At 37.8% G+C, this 21,510-nt stretch overlaps 1 protein-coding gene across 1 annotated transcript; it reads right to left on the bottom strand.

Annotated features, from left to right (window-relative positions):
- Positions 1 to 5,707: 5,707 nt before the first annotated feature.
- On the bottom strand, positions 5,708 to 20,860 carry LOC132621618 (succinate--CoA ligase [ADP-forming] subunit alpha-2, mitochondrial-like). Its single transcript, XM_060335956.1, has 7 exons — positions 20,510 to 20,860; positions 18,994 to 19,203; positions 15,915 to 16,085; positions 14,130 to 14,253; positions 11,926 to 11,987; positions 11,192 to 11,273; positions 5,708 to 6,082 (listed from the first exon to the last, which is right to left on the bottom strand). Exons 1-7 carry the CDS (start codon positions 20,699 to 20,701, stop codon positions 5,946 to 5,948), a joined length of 978 nt encoding a protein of 325 aa, XP_060191939.1. The 5' UTR covers positions 20,702 to 20,860; the 3' UTR covers positions 5,708 to 5,945.
- Between the last annotated feature and the right edge of the window lie 650 nt (positions 20,861 to 21,510).

Genomic DNA, 21,510 nt, shown 5'->3' with positions numbered 1-21,510 from the left:
TCCTCTCGGTTAACCTTTGTACTCCCTTCACGCTGTCGACCACTTCGATGTCTTCGATGGCCTTGATTTTGTCTGGGTTAATCTCGGTTCCCCGATTTGACAGCTTGAAATCGAAGAATTTTCCTGAACCTACTCCGAATGCGCACTTTTTGGGGTTTAGCTTCATGTTGTACTTACGCAGAATATCGAAGGTTTCCTGCAAATGCTATAAATGGTCCTCTGTTTCCAGGGACTTAACTAGCATATCATCAATATAAACTTCCATGGTTTTCTCTATCTGTCCTTCAAACATTGGATTAACTAGGCGCTGGTAGATGCTTCAGCATTTTTTAGGCCGAATGGCATTACGTTATAACAGTAACTCCCATATCTAGTTATGAAAGAAGTTTTCTCTTGATCCTCTGGGTTCATCCGAATTTGGTTGTACCCGGAGTAGGCGTCGAGGAAACTTAGCATTTTATGCCCTGCCGTTGCATCGATCATTTGATCGATGTTAAGGAAAAGAATCCTTTGGGCATGCTTTGTTCAAATCTGTATAATCTACACATATTCTGAATTTTATTACCTTTTTTTAGGTACGACTACTACGTTAGCTAACCAGTTCGGGTATTTAACTTTCCAGATGGAGCCTATTTTTAATAGCTTTGTTACCTCCTCTTTGATGAATTTATGTTTGACCTTGGCCATTGGTCTTCGTTTCTACTTCACCGGGGTGAAATTCTGATCAAGACTCAGCCTGTGCGTCTACCTCCGATGGAATACCTATCATGTCTAAGTGGGACCATGCAAAACAATCGATGTTAGCTTGAAGAAATTTAATCAACTTACGCCTGAGCTCCGTGGTCAACCCCATGCCCAGGTATACCATTCTATCAGGTAGGTGAACAAATAGGATAACTTGCTCCAATTCTTCCACAGTTGATTTGGTCGCGTTCGATTCATTTGGTAGTATGAACGATCTTGGAACGACGAAGTAATCCTCATCGAAGTCCATTTTTAGGCCCGACTGGGTCCCAATCCTGTGATTGCTATTTAATAGCTTTACCTCTGTTTGGGCCTTCAGCATCCCTGGGTGCGGATGACTTTGGTACTGGAATCGTTTCTTCGACCGCGAACATTTCTTTTGCTGCCGGTTGTTCTCCATGGATTGTTTTTATTCCATCTGGGGTCAGAAACTTCAGCATCTGATGTAAAGTTGAGGGCACTTCCCTCCTGTTATGTACCCACGGTCTGCCAAACAAAGCATTATACCTCATTTCGCCATCAATGACATAGAATTTTGTATGTTGAACAATCCCGGTGGTGTTCACAGGTAGAGTGATCTTTTCCTAGGTAGTTTCGCATGCCATGTCGAACCCGTTGAGGACCCGAGCTGCCAGCATAATTTGTTCCAACAAACCTAGCTGCTCTACCACCTTCCAACAAACCCGTTGGCCGAGCTACCTGGATCAATCAAAATACACTTAACTTGAGATTTATTTATAAAGCATCATTGTGAGGTTGAATGATTCCCTCCGCGTCTTCGTCGCTGAAGGAAATGAACCCCTCCGGTACATAATCTCTGGTTCTCTTTTCTTGAATGATCGAGACCTTTGTTTTCTTCATCGTCGGACCTCGGGGAACTTCTTCTCCTCTGATAATCATGTTGATCACGTGTTGAGGTTCCGCCGGTTCAGCTTTCTTATTCGCTTCCCTGCTTTTGTAATGACCCTTTGGTCGGTCACTCAAAAATTCGCGAAAATGACTGTTCTTAATAATCGGGCTACTTCGTCCCTTAATTGTCAGCAATCCTTGGTTCGGTGACTATGAGTTCCGTGGTAGTCGCACATTGCATTCGAATCCCGTTGGGTGGGGTCAGTCCGAAGTGGTCTCGGCCATCTCCCATTCTTAAAATGCCCAATAGCAGAGACAATAGGAGCGGCATCGATGTTGAAGTTGTACTCGGATAACCTTGGGCTCTCTCCAGTGTCAGACGTCCCAACAAGGTTGTTCCAGAATTGTAAGCCCCCAAAAACGCCTTTTAAAACACTTCCTAAGCCGCGATCATTTCGTCTGTCATTTCTTACCATACTATGGTTGTGACCAATTCTTCCTCTATCCGCCCTAATGCTGGACCTATCAGGCTGGTCGTAAGACCGGTTTTGGTCCTTCGATGGTTTCAACTCTATTTCCATCACCCTTTTTAGACTCTCCGTATTTTTATTTCGGCTTGCCGAAACTTGGGGAAGCTTGAGCTGATCATCTTCGACTTAAATTTTGGATTCATACCTGTTATGGACATCGGCCTATGTCACTGCTTCATACTCCAACAAATTATCCTTTAGTTTGAACGAGGTGGCAGAGCTACGAGGATTGAGTCCCTTAGTGAAAGCTTGGGCCTCCCACTCATCCGGAACCGGGGGTAACAACATTCTTTCCTTTTGAAACCTTGTCACAAATTCTAGAAGTAATTCATTATCCTTTTGGGCTATTCTGAATATGTCAGTCTTCCTCGCTTGGACCTTTCGATCCCCAGCACGGGCCTTCACAAAAGCATCTGCAAGAATCTCAAAAGAGTTAATAGAGTGTTCGGGTAGCATACTATACCATGCCATTTCCTCTTTGGATAACGTCTCGTCGAAATTCTTCAATAGCACCGACTCAACTTCGTCTTTTTCGAGATCATTGTCATTTATGGCATAGGTATAAGAGGTCATGTGTTCTTGTGGATTTGTTGTTCCGTCGTACTTAGGTATATCCGAAATCTTAAACCTCTTTGGGATTAACTTCGGGGCTGCACTTGGTGGGAAAGGCCTCCGGATATAGCGTTTGGAGTCTAGCCCGGATAACATTGGTGGGGGCCCGGGGATCTAGTCCACCCGAGAGTTGTAGTTTTCTACCTTTTTCTCATTAGTGTCAATCCGTTTGGCCAACGTCTCGAGCATTTTCAAGACCTCGGATGAACCATTAGAACCGGACCCGATGAAATTGTCACTCACTCAATCTCCCCCACGGATTGGCTCATTGATTTGGTTCGGCTTCACTGTTGCTGGGTCGTTGTTCTTCTTTTGGAGTAAGATTATGGCCGCCTGTTGTTCCTGCAACATATTAAAAATCAAACGTAAGTTGATCTCTTCCCCCGCAACATCATGTGTTTTTGCATCATTGGAATTGACGACGTTTGGATCGACGGGAAGGCCGCTACTAGGATCAACAGGAGGTAGGTCATTTGCTGGCACCCCGTTGTTGGGGTTCACATCATGGTGACTTGAATCATCGTTATTCGAGTGGACTGCCTGGTTAAGATTTGACATGCTGAAGCAAACTTGAAACTACAAAGACCAATAGAAAAATTGAAAGTAGGGTTGTGAACAAACCACCACTATTATCCTTTGCCCCACGGTGGGCGCCAAACTATTTACCCCTTAAAAAGGTAACAATTGGATTTATGCGCGGTTAAAAGATATGTGGCTTAATTTGTTGTTGAAATAACAAAGTATAACTTGCAATCTATGATATGTAAAGAACAAGAAAAAAGATAGCCTGGAATTGTTATTGTAAAGCACTAGTAACTTTGTCCGATACGAAACAATTTGATTAGTTGCCCGAGCCAAAGCTTATTTAACTTGAGAATTTGTATGTTTACGGCGTAAGGATGTAGAAAAAATGAGAATGATGCCCTAATGAAGGGATCTCCCTCTATGTATATAGTACTAGAGTTAGAGTTATACAAGGTAACCAATACTTGAAAAAGAGATAATGATCCCAACGATCTCGGGCGCTCCAATGGTTGATGGCATGATAGTTGGCGCAACGGATGGCGAGAATTTCGCTACAGTCAGATTTCTCGGGTTCATGTCGAGCGATGCCCCTCCGATTTGTGACCCCTCGGGCCTTATTTTGTCCAACTATTCGAACCCAAGTCGGCGCTATATACCAACCCTCTTGTTTGCTCCGATCTTCCGTCGACAGATACAAACACTTTGTTCTGGTTTTACACCATATACATGCTTATATGGGATTAATGCTTATAAGTAATGGACTTCATTTCTCTCGGAAACAAGGATTTCTGGAACCCCATCAGTTTGCAAATGCGGCGTCCAAAGCAAAAATTGTTGAAGGCCCCAACGTGTGTAAGACAGATGATACAGGAAAGAGGGGGAAGAAGCCAAATCGGATCCTTTTGTCAACGTCTGGTGGTAGGCGTTTCTAAAATTTGACGGGATCTAATAAGGAAATGTATCCGGATATTAAGAAATGTTATACCTTTTATCAGGAACCGGGAATTGTTAGTTGTTACTCACCTATGTTTGAGCATGGTGTTTGATACTGTGTTGTGTGAAGTAGGCTCAAGTCTTTTTAGTTTTCACTGGTGTTTCCTTTGATGGTTTATCTCTCTTACTACTACAGGGAAAAACTAAACACTACGAGGAAATATTTAAGCAAACACATAGAAGAGGCAGTGTTTGTTTCAAAAATATGTTTTGGATTCTTTTGTAAATATGAAGGGATAGGGAAAGTTTGGGTATTGTTTGGTGGACTAGGGGTTAATATTTTATTGGGTCGGGTTAATAATGAGTCGGATCAAAAAATGATTAATTGGGGGGATTGGATATTTCTGTTAAAGGAGAGGTATGTTTGAAAAGTTTAATACTGGGAGGGGTATTTTTGACCCAAAATTAGTTACATTTTAGTAAGTTTCCTTTTTTTTTTTTTTAAATTGAAGGGGAGCCTAGGCGTAACTGGTAAAGTTGCTGCCATGTGACCAGGAGGTCACGGGTTCGAGCCGTGGAAACAGCCTCTTGCAGAAATGCAAGGTAAGACTGCGTACAATAGACCCTTGTGGTCCGGTCCTTCCCCGGACCCTGCGCATAGCGGGAGCTTAGTGCACCGGGCTGCCCTTCTTTTTTTTTCCCTTTTTTAAAATACCAAATATCATCAAACATTATGAATTTTCAAAGAAGAGCCTTCCACCTTCACTGTTGATAACTCACTTCAAACAGTATGCCCAGATAGAATTATATTTGCAAGGGTAATACTTGGAACATGTAGTCATGACTTCAAAAAGAGTTGCATTGTCTTTTGAAAACTCACATCCTAATTGTAGACAAGTTTTTGCTTCACTTGAGGTTCATTTTTCAAGCACTAATTATGAATTTTCAAAGAAGAGCCTTACAACTTCACTGTAGGACTATTACCGAATATGCAGCACTGCAGACGAAATTGGGATTAGATTTGCAATTGAAAACATTTCCAATCTACATGTCTAATGAGAGATTGGGTACTTTTGCCGCAAAGAAGAAGGGGAAAAAAAAAAAGGAAAAGAACGTCGTTCATTTACCAAAAGATACCATGTTACATGTTCGTTCTGTTCATTCATATTCCTTTCTCTTCCAACGCTATATTAGAAGCACCCGCAAAACCTAAGACCAATATTCTATCTTTTTTCAGCACATGTAAACGTCGTGTGTGAAAACAATAGTCATTCTTAACATAAAACAGTCAAGAGATCATTTAAGCACACTTCATTTTCATAGAATAACCATTTTCATCAAACAGTTACATTTCAAGGCAAGAAGCTCCAAGGTCTAAAATATATTAAAATTAATGAGATCATTTAAGCAATTCACTTTCGCTCTGAAGGAAATGTTATAACACCATAGCTCCGAATTGCAGAATAAATTAAAATTGTTTCAAAGCAGACGCAATAAAAAGGAGGAGAAAAGTGCACTATTCCAACATCATTGGCATAAAAAGAAAATGTGAACTACATAAAAAGTGTAATTGCAAAGTCTACAAGGAGTAACTTTTTGGCGCCTCTGAAATACATTGGATAAACAAATGGAGATTCATCATATTCTCTTTTGTTATTCTCTGCTAAAAATGAGTTTTGAGGGTAACTGCACATCTTTTAGCACATGTCCGCACAAAAAGGAAAATTGCCAAATAAAATGTATGCCGCTTGCTTACACAAGACCCCTCTGTTTGAACACATCAAGCATTGTGACCCCAATTTTAGCAGGAGACTCACATACTGTAACCCCAGCATCCTTGAGAGCCTTGATCTTGTCCTGTGCTGTTCCCTTTCCACCAGATACAATGGCTGCATGAGCATAACAGACCACGGTTTATAAATGGACTTCTTTTTACAGTACATGCAACATTCACTCTTCAAAATAATAATTGATAGAAAAAAAACAGATTCAAGAAACAAAAATAGAATGGAGAAAGAGAGGCAGTAAACGTGAAAGAAATTTCCTTGACTGATGCATTTCAATGCTGCTACTGCAGTCTTTATATAGCAAAAAAAACACAGCAGACTTAAGCTAAAAATTAGGAACTACCCTACAAAGCTTTCTCCTAAAAACTAGATAACAACCCACGTATAAAACTACTTCCTAAAGACTAGGACAAGCCTATCAGATAGGAATTTTATTTACTAACAGCACTTATTTTACTAACGGGACTCTTTTAAAACTAACACCCTCCCTTAAACTGATGTTTGCTAACAGTCAGTTTACATATTTAATTGTGCAGACACCTAGCAGCCTTCTAAGTTTCATGAATGACTCCATCTTCAAGGCCTTGGTGAAAATATCCGCAACCTGATCTTCACTCCTGCAATAGATCAATTCAATTGTTTCATTTTTGCTAAGATCTCTTAAGAAATAAAACTTCACATCAATGTGCTTGCTTCTTCCATGTAGCACTGGATTCTTGGATAGTTGGATTGCTGAATTGCTGTCACAAAAGATCTTGGTAGCTCCTGGTTGCTTGAATTTCAACTCCTCTAGAAGTCTCCTCAACCAAATAGCTTGACAAGCACAAGCAGTCGCAGCAACAAACTCGGCTTCCGTACTAGACAACGTGACAATTGGTTGCTTCTTAGCTGACCATGAAATAGCACCAGACCCGAACATAAAAGCGTAACCTGTAGTGCTTTTTCTATCATCTTGATCACCAGCATAGTCGCTGTCAGTATAACCGAGCAACTTGGATTTTTCATTCTTCTTATAAAATATCCCAAAGTCTCTCGTTCCTTGCAAGTAACGGAGAATTCTCTTTGCTGCCAACAGATGCATTTCTGTGGGATTCTCCATATACCTACTGATTAAACTCACAGAGTACATTATGTCGGGCCTTGTTGCAGTGAGATACATCAAACTGCCCACAACCTGTTTGTAAAGTGTGCTGTCAACCTTCTTCCCAGTGGGATCTTTGTGCAGCTTCAAACCAAGCTCTGTAGGAGTGTTAACAGGATTACAATCCCTCATCTGAAATCTGTCTAGAATTTCTCCTATATATTTCTTCTGAGAAATGAAGATCCCGTCATCAGATTGCACTACTTCTATGCCAAGAAAGTAATGCATTAATCCGAGATCGGACATTTCAAACTCATCCATCATTGACCTCTTGAATTCTTCAATCATCACACCACAGTTTCCAGTAAATATAAGATCATCAACATACAAACAAATAATGAGTATTTTTCTTTGATCCCCAATCTTAACAAAAAGTGTATGCTCATAAGGACATTTCGAAAAACCAACTTTTAGAAAATACCCCTCAATGCGACTATACCAAGCTCGGGGAGCCTGTTTTAGTCCATAAAGGGCCTTTTTCAATTTGTAAACCTTATGCTCATTTCCAATTTTAACATAACCTGGGGGTTGTTCAACAAATACATGTTCGTCCAAGTACCCATGTAAGAATGCCGACTTGACGTCTAACTGGAAAATAGGCCAAGATTTCTCAGCCGCCAACGCAATTACCAATCTGATTGTATCATGCCTCGCAACGGGAGAAAATACTTCTGTATAATCGATCCCGTATTCTTGCTTGTACCCCTTAGCCACTAAACGTGCCTTGTACTTGTCAACTTCACCGTTTTCCTTCAACTTTGTTTTGAAGACCCATTTTACTCCAATAGTTTTCTGTCCATTTGGAAGATCAGATAGCTCCCAAGTATCATTTCGTTCAATGGCATTAATTTCATCATCCATTGCTTTTCTCCATTTTTCTTCCTTCACGGCACTCTCAAAAGACGTAGGATCACAATCTGAAAACAAAGCAAAGTGAGTAATTGGATCTTCAATTCCAGTTACCTCATAATCTTCCATCCAAGCAGGCCTTCTTCTAATACGCCCAACAGACCGAGTTGTTTCTTCATTTTCTACAGCAACTGTTGCTGAAGTTGCTGAATTTTTCGGTGTGCAAGCTGCTGAAAATTTCTCTGGTTCAACGTCACTATCATAGAGTACTTGGGTAAGCTGCTGCCCATTCCAATCCCAAGTGTTCTCCTCATCAAAAACAACATCCCTACTGATAACAATCTTCCTTGTCAATGGATTGAACAATTTATATGCTTTGGAAAATTCACTTACACCAAGAAAAACACATTTTTCAGCCTTGTCATCAAGTTTCTTCCTCTTCTGATCTGCGACATGAGCATATGCGATGCATCCAAAAATTCTAAAATGATCTACTGTTGGTTTTCTCCCATTCCATGCCTCCTCCGGTGTCATATTTTGAACAGAAAAAGTTGGGCTTCTGTTTAAAATATGAATACTCCAATTTACTGCCTCGGGCCAGAAAGTTTTTGGAACGCTTCCTCTTGCCAACAAACTTCTCACCATGTTGAGGATGGTTCTATTTTTTCTCTCCGATACACCATTCTGTTGTGGTGTATACGCAGCTGTAAGCTCTCTCCGAATGCCATGATCTATACAAAAACCTTCAAATTCTTTCGAACAATATTCGCCACCACGATCTGTTCGGAGAGTCTTGATATTTTTTCCTGCTTCATTTTCCACACCAACTTTGAAGCTTTTAAATATTGAAAAAACTTCAGATTTCTCTTGCAAAAAATAAACCCAAGTTTTCCTTGAAAAATCGTCGGTAAAAGTGATTAAATATCTTTTACCTCCATTGGATGTTGGGTTTATTGGACCACAAAGATCTGAATGCACAAGCTCCAAAACATCCTTTGCTCTCCATGACTTTCCTTTAGGAAATTGAGAGCGAGGTTGTTTGCTAACAACACATTCTTCACAGATTTTGGAAGGAGCAGTGATTTGAGGAAGTCCTGTGACCATGTTTTTCTGGTGGAGTGTCTTCAATCCTCCAAAACTCAAATGACCATAACGAAAATGCCACAACCATGAGGAATCCTTGACTTCAGCCATCAAACAAGATTGAATATCATCAATCTTTAGCGGAAATAATCTGTTGGAGCTCATTTGAACTACTGCAATAGCTCCTCTCACAGGATCATAAATTTCACACTCACCCTTCTTAATAGTGATGACATAACCCTTCTCTTGCAACTGACCAGCACTAAGTAAGTTGCTTTTCAAGTCAGGAACATACAACACATTAGAGATTGTTTCAACAAAACCATTCTTGGTTTTAATCTTGATATCACCTTTCCCCATCACTTCAATAGTAGAACAATCACCAAATGCCACAGTGGAATGGAAATTTTCATTTAGAGATGAAAAAGAAAATTTACTTCCACACATGTGGTTACTACATCCAGTATCAATATACCAAATATCCGACTCATGTTTTATTCCATCTTGGACAGCCATTAACAAAGTTTCTACTTCCTTATTTTCGACAAAGTTGGCACTTTCTTCCTTTACTTTATCATTAGGCAGTCTAGTATAACAATCTGATGCATAATGACCAAATCTGTGACATCTATAGCATTCTACCTTGGATTTGTCATGGTCTTGACCTCTGCCTTTGCCTTGAAATTGATCAGTGTTGGCTTTGAAATTTCTGCTGAAATCTCTGCCTCCACGATCTCCTCTTCCTCTTGCTCGGCCTCTACCTCTACCCCTTCCTCTATGGTTATTGGAATGAGTATTAGTAGAAGCCTTCAATGCTTGCTCCTGTACCGTGGAATTTTTGTTCATCTTCTGTTCATGAACCAGTAAAGAACTTTGCAATTCATCAAGAGATAGTGCATCTATATCTTTTGACTCTTCGATTGAGCAGACCACATAATTATATTTTGGTGTCAGCGAGCGCAAAATCTTCTCCACAATGGCAACATCGTCTATCTTCTCACCGTGGAAACGCATTTTGTTGGTGATTTCCATTGTTCTAGCACAATAATTGGTGACAGATTCTCCTTCCTTCATCTCTAGTGTTTCAAAATCCTTTCTCAAAGCTTGAAGCTGTGCACGCTTCACCCTTGTAGAGCCTTGATACTTCTTCTTCATGGAATCCCAAATATCTTTGGAAGTTTCTTTGCAAAGAATTGTTTCCAAGATGGGACGATCAATTGCCTGAAAGAGATAGTTCTTTGCTTTCAGGTCTTTTAGCTTTCTAGCTTCGAGTTCTTCTTTTTGTGAATCTGTCAAAGTTGTGCCAGTTGCTTGCTGCTGAATTCCATTTTCGATGACCTGCCAATACTCCTTGGACCGCATGAAATTCTCCATTAACATGCTCCAATGATCATAGTGACCATCAAAGCGTGGAATAGCTGCTTGCACAAAATTATTTTCTGTGGCCATTGGTTAAATGTAAAAGGAGATGAAAGAAATTTTGGCTGCCTCACTTGTTTTCCCTCTCAGGATAACCTGGCTCTTGATACCACTGATAGAAAAAAAACAGATTCAAGAAACAAAAATAGAATGGAGAAAGAGAGGCAGTAAACGTGAAAGAAATTTCCTTGACTGATGCATTTCAATGCTGCTACTGCAGTCTTTATATAGCAAAAAAAACACAGCAGACTTAAGCTAAAAATTAGGAACTACCCTACAAAGCTTTCTCCTAAAAACTAGATAACAACCCACGTATAAAACTACTTCCTAAAGACTAGGACAAACCTATCAGATAGGAATTTTATTTACTAACAGCACTTATTTTACTAACGGGACTCTTTAAAACTAACAATAATAATAAAAGAGATCACGAACTGAAAGGTGGTGAGAGTTGCTACTTGCAAGTAATAACTATTGTATTCTTTTCAATTGAGGGGGTTGGGAATGTATATAACAGACTTAAGAATTGATCAGATAAGAGCAAGGCTTCTTAAAAGAACGGATTAATTAAATGCAGTCAATCAAAGTACTACTCCAATCTTAATTGAAAAACACAAGTTTAGCAACATTTCCTGCCCATATTTTGTTTAGCAGAGAGCAGGTCAATCAAAAAGATGGTAGAAGCCATTCAATGCAGACAAGCTAAACCAGAACAGTACCTCCAGCATGACCCATTCGTCGTCCAGGAGGAGCAGTTAGTCCAGCAATAAATGCAACAACAGGCTTTTGGGTTCCACTTTCCTGTTTCATGAATCAAAAGATAAATTATTTCCCACCATGCTAAAACAATACAAAAATTAGACATTCAAGAACACATCACAACTCAATGACATGGCAAGTATCCGAACATTCAGACATTTTCTCTTCCTTTTTATATTTCCTCTCAACAATATTGTGAATGCTAATAATGTAAAGGATAACTGCTCCAGATATTTCAGGGAGTCAAAATGAAGAATTACGGTATTATCACTTAAAGATTCATAAAAAAGTACATACAGACAAATTCAATAAAGCATAAATGAGTAGTCTGGAGAAAATTATCATTCCTTAATATGCCTCATACTTTGCAAGACATAAATTTGGGATGGATCTTTGCTATTTCCAGGAAATGTTGCCATTCCATATATGGTATTTTAACCATGGTTTGACTTTGACACAAATAATCTTCCAAAAAAGCGGACACAGATGTAAAGTTGTCATAACAAAAATATGACTCAGCAAACAGCATATCATTCATTACATCACAGACAAGATTGACCGACATCATAACACAACTTCCAGTTTTCTTTTCTCTTTTTTTTTTTTTTTTTTTTTTTTTTTTTTTTTTTTTTTTTTGAGAAAGAACTTGCAGTCCAATTGCAAATAGCACTTTGTGATAGATACTAACACTAACCTTTACCAAGGCTGCAGCATCTTCTTCCGCTGTACCACCGATCTCACCAATGAGAACTATACCTGACATGCAACAGGCACATATAACCCAGTGTTATCGAATGCAAAAACTTAGGAAGGCTTAGACCACTGAGGCTGAGATGCAAGCAAAATCAAAAGACAAGCTCTAGTGAATCCACAAATGAAGAAAAATAAAAAATATATATACTAATGCATGGCAAAGTGACGATATGTACAAACAACAATAATATTAATAAAGGAATTGAATAAACTTCAACTAACAGAAATTTATGAAGTAAAGATCACGTCAATCAAGTTCGTAAAACAATTTTAAATTTAGATGAAAGATGAAAGATGTAGCTTTAAGTTTCTAATTTGGGTTTATTGACTAGTTTTCTCGTGCCAAACATCTAATTTCATATTCCTAATTAGTAAGATATTCATTCATAATACTTTCTTAACAACAAACATATCACTGTGCCAACCACATTCATTGTTTAGAACCATGGGCATAGCCTATGGACGACAAGGCATATGCCTTAGCCTTGGGGTTCAATGAGTTTAGAAGCAAGTTAAACAAGGATTGTAATGCAGGGATTAGTATTGTAGCGATTGTAATACAGGGATTAGTAATCTAGGGATTGTAATGTAGAGGTTGTAACACAGGGATTATTTATTATTGGATGTTTGGTTAGTTGTATTAAAACTTAATATGTAGTATATATTTTACAATATGCTTTTTTTTAAAATAAAATACTTGTTACTACATGAAAGGTCATTTTTGTTATTTAATAGTTTTAATCCATGTATGTCTAATCTAAGCATTCTTATTCCACATTCTATCCCGCATAACTTATGCATGTATTACTACTGAGGAAAGGTAAATTGGTAACCAACCAAATTATTAATTGTGATTGAACAGTATCCAGAGATTAAATAGGTGACCAAACAAAGTACTCCCTTTGTCCCAATTTATGTGATATGGTTTGACTAGGCACGGAGTTTAAGAAAGAAAGGAAGACTTTTGAAACTTGTGCTCTAAAACAAGCCATAGTTATTCGTGTGACTATAAATCATTTCACGAAGGATAAAAGGGCTTTAGAAATGTATCATTTTTTTTTGGGACAGACTAAAAAGGAAAGTGTATCACATAAATTGGGACGGAAGGAGTATTAGTTATGCTGAATTGTACGCAGAAATTAATTCTCCTTGTATACTCAACCAAACACACCCTTAGAGTATGTACTAAAGCACTGCCTAAGCAAAGAAGAACTCAACGTGCATTACACCTGGCTTCATGGTTTAAATGCAACTCACATGAGTCTTCACCAAAACAGATATAATATCCTAATCCCACTACTCATTTTTGTACAGATATTCGGACTCTTGTCCTTGTCTCAACACAAACTTTCAAGAAGCTAGCTACAGTTTAAAAAAATAAAAAAGAGAGAGAAACTACCTACTCCTCATATCTTGAAGGAATCAGATGGCTCGAAGAAACATGAACGCTTTCTTATCTAATGAAGAATCTGAAAAGAAGCTAATAGCAATACTTTCTTTGAGCGACTTTAATCCTAATGATGTAGACATCTAGAAGGATGCTGGGGGACGGTCAACTATGGATTTGGCAAAATCAATTTTTCTCATCTATCTGGCTATCCTTTGTTAAAACTTAAAAGCGCTTTTGCATTTTTTTTTCGGTTTCAAATTGTAACAGTTTTGAAATGATGTTTAACTCTGAGCCAGTACATTTTAAAATGTAATTATATTATCTGCTAACTATACATGTAATTATATTTTTTTGACAAACTATACATGTAATTATATGATCGGCTAACTATAGAAAATAAACATCAATCTTCTATTTATGACGGTGGTGTCAAGAACACTTTGTGTGGTCCTTGACTAATACAGTAGGCAGTTTCTACAACCCACAAGCACATCTATCAAGCAAGAGAATTAGCATTACTCATCAATGAAGAAACACATAGAGCATCAAAAAGGTTAAAGGTAGAGGGGGAGGCCCATTATCCCCGACTTTCAAGGTTGCGATTGGTCCTAAGGGTTGGCACTAGACGAATTTCTCAGTCATTAAAAAAAAAAAAAGAAAAAAAAAAGGAAGAAACGCATGATAAATGACTGAAATAATTGTTATTTAAGCAATAAGTTTGAAAAGATGAGTTAATATGCTTCAAGAAAGTCTACCTTCTGTCTGTGGATCAGCAATAAATCTCTCTAAGCAATCGACAAAATTTGTACCATTAAAAGGGTCACCACCAATCCCAACACAAGTTGATTGTCCAAGGCCAACAGCAGTTGTCTGAAAAACCTAAACAACGCAACATAGAGAAATAACTAAAACCATTTTTTCATTACCAAATAATCAACCCATTCTAGTTAGATCAAGTCGTAAGACACTCAAATTCATTGGACACTTCAAAATAATAAAAATCATCACTGTCCGATAAATGGTCGCAGGAATAAAGTACCAAGACAATTCAAAGGAGGAGATTTTGTTTTATCTTGGAAGTTAACTCAATCAACCACTTGAACACTTGAATGTTGAGCAGTTAAACATGCAGATGCAGCAATAAGAAGGTCAATTCAACTTCTATCTATATTCGGCTATTCGTGAAAGGAAATCCTAGATTTGTATCTATTCTTTAGAAAGAAGAAACTTGGCTTTCATCTGTAATGGAAAATAATGTTACAGTGCATAATTGACATTGACATCTTCCAACTTCTAAGGCGCCCACAAGGCAAAAACATCGAATTAATACAAGAGCGATTGATCTTGGCTTCAAAAGTGAAGAAAGAAAGAAGAAATTAGCACTTTCTGATCCAGAAACACGAGATATAGCTGATGAACAGAAGAATCTATCAATTTCTCCACAACTAGTTGGGATTGATGTGTGCTTTGACGAGTGTAGAAGCTTCATTAATACAGATGAGGAAGCAGTATGCACAAGTGTAACAGCTGGCCTTATTTTGGCTTATCAAGAAGAAAATGACAAAAATTGCTTATTGTTAAGAAAATAGGTTGAGTTATTGTCGCACGTATTGCTTCCTTTGCTATAATCACCTAACTGTTAACCAAGTAGAGAGTGCAAATCATATGAGTCAAATTGACCAAGGGGAAGGATGCTCCAGAGAGATGAAAGAATACTCATCAACTGAACAATACCATAATTTAGATTCCTTCATGCCAGGAAAATAATTCAAAGTTGTTAAGTTTTTTGGAGTAAAACTTGGAGATAACAAGGACAAGTTAGATCACAATTTGAACCCATTGAAGTAGGAAATACTGGAGTAGGGACAGAAACCCACAGCACAGGGATTAAGTTGTGCAAAGTATCAATATTTATAAATAGATAAGCACATATAATGCAGAAGGTGGTTAATTTTAGTCAAAGGGTGTTATTAAAATTGCCTAGTGCGGGTTACCTCTCCTATGTGGTTCGCGAGCTATTCCACAGGAGCTGGGGATACCCTATGCGCACCCAAAGGGTTGCGGCTGCGGGTTCCCATGTCATCAAAAAAAAAAAAGGGTGTTACTCAAAAGCAGTCAATAGAGCTTTTTAGGTTATCTAATTATAGTCCATTTAATTTGAACATTATATAAGGATAGTCTTTGGTTATCATTTGATTCTATAAACGCCTATGTTGTATATGGGTGACAACCTTCTCTGGGTGTTCACCTAATAAATTTTAGAGTCGTCTGACATTTTCAGAATCGTGAAGGGATAGTAAAACTGAAACTACATGTAGGAAAAGAAACATTCCTAGTTACACAACGAATTCTGTAAGAAATCTTTCAATTCTCCAAAAATCTTCACCCGCTAGTCAGACTAGAGAAGTGGGACCAATATGTATAATTTAAACTATCAGCAAACATTCCTAGAGAGAGAATAAATCTTACTGCATCATATGTCAAGAGAGGTTACAATTTAAACCGTCAGCAAACATTCTTAGATAGAGAATAAATCTTACTGCTTCATATGTCAATGTACCAGATCGAGAAACAATTCCAATACGTCCAGGTTTGTGAATGTATCCAGGCATAATTCCAATTTTGCACTCTCCTGGTTTGATAATACCTGGACAATTTGGACCAATCAGCCGAGTTTTCGATTGCTTCTTAAGAGCAGCTTTTACACGAACCTGTAGATTCATACAGAAAATCAAGCATTAGAAGCAAGTTACTGAAATATTAAGTGTAATGTTTTTGTTAGAAATTCCCAGGTGTCAAACCAATCGCATGGGCTCATATATAAATATTTCACCCACCATGTAAGTTTATCACTTGTAACCAAGTCAGTCTGTCAAACTTTATTTCTGTAATTTCTTATTGGATCAAACAGCTAGAACCTAGAGTTTAAACTTTCAAGCTTGCATCAGCGCCAGTAATGCAATTGAAGCATATTTACATCTACATACCTCACAATTTATATAGTAACGAAATACAAGCAAAATCAAGTATATAAAAAGTCTCAACCAGAAGGGGCGTTGATTGAAAAGTCACTTGTTTAGCTTGTAGATATCACGTTCCATTTGCTGAGTGTAACAGAGGCCACAAGGTTTTACATTTTCAGCCTTTGTCAAAATCTTAGCTTGAGCTGACATTTCATTTCGGGTCTTTCCATCTCATTTACGGCAAAAAGAGAACTTATTCCGGGCCACCTGTCTTGCGAACTTCTGTGCTGTATGCCATCTGAACCTCACTTCTCAGAAATCAGCACTATATTGAGATCAGCATTTTCTGAAAAGGCTGCTTTCCAGCCTGGATTTGCTCGCATTTCATTCCTAATCTCTCAGCTTCTAATAAATCAGTTAGTGGCTAACAGTTGGTTTATACTTCTATTTTTTTTGCCAAGGAATACATTTCATGTCAACCACGGCACTGCACTATAACTCGGTCCCATACCAAGCAGAGTCCTAAGTTGATCAACTCTACTATAGGTGATAATGAATGAGCATCCCTCCACTGCAAATCTATTAATCTGATTCCTATTTTAGGATATCTTATTACAATATGACATCTATAATGGCGGAGCAAATCCTTACAAATTATAGCACTGAACTTCATATTACCTAAAATGAAGGTTCACCTGAAATCAACTTCTTCCTAGACTTCTCGCACATTAAAATTGCAAATATACACTAAATTTTGAAGATAGGGAAGATATTTTGATGTCACTGCTGCTGCTTATTTCCTCACAATTTCCATATTCATGGTGCTTCCTCAAAGTCTTAATCTCTCTACTGATATCTTTTACTTTTTCGTTTTCTTTTACCCAGAAGTTGTCAGGATTCAGGGGTACTTCATGTAACTCATTATAATTTTCATATAGCAATTCCTCTGTAAACAACATATCATTATGTGATCATCCACCACGAGGAAAGAATAGGGGTGAGAAAGATCCCTATCCATGTCACAACCTTTGTAAACTATTTCAAACTATGTTGCTCGGACTCAGTTGGGGGTATCTGTTACGACGGCGGATCTAGAGGTTGGATTCGGCATCACATAAATTTCAGGAGTCGACGTTATGGATATGAGTGCGGATAAGGGTGTTGGGATACAACTAATAAAAATAAAGAAATATATATGACAATTAGTTATTTAAGATTGTTGAAAAATAACTTGTATTTTGATTAACAAGGTGATCTAAATCCATTATTGTTAAAATAAGTTTAATGAGAAATGACTATAACATAATTATAAATTGATAATAGAGTAGTATCTTTTAGTCTTAGGATTTGGGGATGTGGTAGGAGTATGGGTACAGGTGTTAAGATACAGCAAATAAATGCATATTACAACATATATAAGTTTATATTTTTTTTTTTTGATGACATGGGAACCCGCAGCCGCTACCCTTCGGGTGCGCACAGGGTATATAAGTTTATATTTCGACAATTAATTGAAGTCATTAAAGTAAAACTAGTATAATTAAATTCTTTGTAAGCGCTGATATTTTATTTGTAAGTTATCTCGTATACAGCAAAGTGTTGTAGTAGTTTATGTGAATATGTGTATGACATAAACCCAAAATCAAACCAACTTCCCAATCAACATATAGTACTTCTACTTCCTGGCCATAGGTGTAGTGAAAGTACCCAAGTTAGGTTGACCAATTTCGGTGTGGAACCCACACCCACAACCATGTCGGATGACACGGTTGCCGCAAGGAATTTAAAGGGTCCGAAGCAACATAGATTTCAATACTTTAAGTCTAAGCTTCTACAACAAAAGAAATATACAAATACAATCCACTAATCATAATCCAAAAAGGCGCAATGATGTTTCCATACAACTGCTCTCCGCTCTTCACCTAGTTATTTAGTGAAATAGAACCCCGAGTCCAGAAATAAAAAAGCAAGATCAACGGGAAAACATTCATATAAATATAGTGAAAAGAAAGTCAATGGTTCAAGCTCATAAAGATTCCAAAAGCATAAAACTGAAATATCAGACTAACTATAGTAGTAGTTTTTTGTTGACAGATATCATATTCCTTTCCAACAATTACTAAAACCAAAGAGCAAAAAGCTAAAATCATCTGAAGAAAATTGGGTAAAAAGAAAATTTCCAAGTGAAATGCATGTCCAAACATTTTTCAAGTAAAATGCATGTCCAAATATTTTCAAATAAAAAGAAAATTCCTCACAGACCTACAACATTTTTACAAGTGAAATACATGACCAAACACAAATTTAATTTCCAAATATCCTTTTTCAACGAACTTCAAATGCTATTTTTTTTCTAAAATCATCAAATTCATGTCCAGACACCTACAAAATGTCCTAAAATCTTGTGCAAGCCTAGACTAGAATGCACTCGCCGGATCGAAACCCAGCACCATTTTTCTCAGCATAAGTGAATAAGTTAGATGGCTCGAATTTTATTGCACAAAATCTGGTAACCCTGGCATAGAACAAGTAGACGAGAAAAAAATCTACACAAAAAAGTTCCGCGTTTCCAATAACATCATTAGTCATGCATTGTTTTTCCTATTTTTGGGTGAGGGAATAAGAGAGAATCTAGTAGATAGGACTTCTATCTTACCATATCATGCTGAGGGATCCCCTCCGTGATGCATACAACTAAGTCTAACTCAGCTTCCATGGCCTCCATAATAGCTGCTGCAGCAAATGGTGGAGGAACATAAACCACTGACGCATTAGCCTTTGTCTCTGCTTTTGCCTCTGCAACAGTATTAAAAACAGGAAGCCCCAAATGTTCTGTTCCACCCTTCTTGGGGGTCACTCCACCAACCTGTTAAGGCAAACAAAGCATACATGAGAAATTTAGAAAAACCTATCTACATTTTTTAGAAAAATAGTAAAAAATAAAAACTATTTCTCGCCTCAAAGCCTTTCATTTTCCTTGAAAATAAGAGCATCCTATTATAGATTAAGAACAGAACTTGTCAATCCACTCTTGAAGAAAATGTATTTTTATGCATTATAGATACAACTTGTTCATACATGGTAATTCATTTTTAACTGTAATTTTCTGTCTTCCGTAGATACTTTTTTTCATAACCATAGTGTCCAGCTAGACTAATTCCACGGGATACTTGTTACCTCCCACCAGCAACAAATACCAAGTAACTCTGTCCATATGGGAAAAAATCACCCAGTGTTTTCGTCTCCTCTCGTCTCCTCTGGGATTTGAACCTGAGACCTCACGATTCTCATCCCACTCGATTGATCACTAGGCCACACCCTTGGGTGCGTCTGCCATCGGTACTTCATACATAAAGTTTCATTTTCTTCATGCAATATATATCAATAAATAGGAGACTGCAGACAGGTATCAAGAAGATTTGAGGAAACCAAATGTTATCGTGACAGCAAGTGTGACCTAGTTGCTCTATCTTGAGAAACAAATGAAAGCAACTCCTCCATTGATATTTTTAACCTTTATTAGAGGACTTCCAACTTACTCCGATCCAGCCACCCTTGAATTCAACAATTTAAACTCCAAAAACTTTCATGATACTAGCCAACTATCCTATGTAACCACTTTAGTTAGGGTAAGCTCAAGAACTAACTACCACTGTATGCTCGCTCAAAATGCACAAGACAGCAGCAATGAATAATAATTACTCTTCCTTCTAATTGGTTGATAAAAATAAAAGAAAAGTTGCACAAATGTAAAGTCATCGCAAAAACAAAAGGTAAGTGTGGCATCCCTATATAAATCTTCTTATAATCCAACTAAGTGGCCGTTTGCCCATGAATATTTTTTACTTTTTCCCAGAGTTGAATTCTGGAAATCATGCTTAGCCATAAAAAAAAAACGAAAAAGTTGTTACTTCACTCCAAATAACTCACAAAAAATTCAATTTGTATTCATGGCCAAACACAACTTCAATTTCCATATACCATTTTTCAATTGGAAAACAAAAACTACCTTTTTTTTTTTTTCAAATCTCACAATTTTCATGGCCAACCAAACGGCCCCGAATTAGATTCGGGAAGCACAGACGTGTAACCATATGGATAGCATTTCACATGGATCAGCTCCCAAAAATAAACAAACAAAACATATAAATAAGAGAGCCAATTTGGCATACCATTTTAGTACCATATTCAATGGCTTGTTCAGTGTGGAAAGTGCCATTTTTGCCAGTGATGCCTTGACATATCACGCGTGTGTTCTTATCTACGAATACTGCTGGCGGCGGGGGTGCTGCCGATCCAAAGTAGCGATACTGAGATGCGAAACTGTTAAGCTTAGAGATCAACCTTGTAGCTTGCCGAGCCATGGATGCCTATGAGTCTACTTTGGTGGCGTGGTGTTTAGGTTAAGTGTGCAAAAAGCAAAGGAAAACTCTTTTCTTCTTTCAAATCAGAGTACAAGGCAAAATGCGCATTTGCCCACAACTTCCCTTTTCCAACTTAAAATGAGGTCTAGGGGTTGTTTGGTTGGGAGGGGGCATTAGGTGGGTTATTCCTCTTTAGAATTCGGAATTGAATTTCTCTCATGTTTGATTGAAAGTATTAGCTAAAATCGGTATTAGAATTAGGACTATAATTTGAATAATTTATTCTTTACAGAAGGTGAGACGAGTTATTCAAGTTATAGTCTTTATTTAAATTCCAATAGTACAATCATGGGATACCTCGATGTCAAACCGAATGGCCCCTTAGTCTTTCTATTATGATAGTATATATTTTGATCTACCAAGAACTTAGTTGGTATTTTTTTTATTAACTATCGACTTGTATTAATTACCACGTAAATATTTACAAAGCAGTCATGCTATCACAACTTACTTAGTCCGATGGGATCACCCCTTGCATACTAAGAAAGCAATAAAACTAGGTATTAACTGTTACAAAGGAAAGCTAAGAGCAAGAGTTACTACCTATCCTACTCATACACAATTTCATCATCGGCCTAGAATCGGCATAGCATTAATATTGCCTTCAATGTTGATAGAGCTCTTATTGTACAGGCAATTTCTTTGGCAACCTGCTCACCTGATGTCTCCTTTTTTCCAAAAACCCGATTGTTTATCTCTGTCCAAACAACACTGATGAACTCTGCATACACCATTCTAATGGTTTGTAT

This window comes from Lycium barbarum, chromosome 12 (genome assembly GCF_019175385.1).
Source record: "Lycium barbarum isolate Lr01 chromosome 12, ASM1917538v2, whole genome shotgun sequence".
NCBI lineage: Eukaryota > Viridiplantae > Streptophyta > Magnoliopsida > Solanales > Solanaceae > Lycium > Lycium barbarum.
The sequence above is the reverse complement of the archived record's forward strand: the minus strand, read 5'-3'. Positions and strand labels throughout refer to the sequence as shown.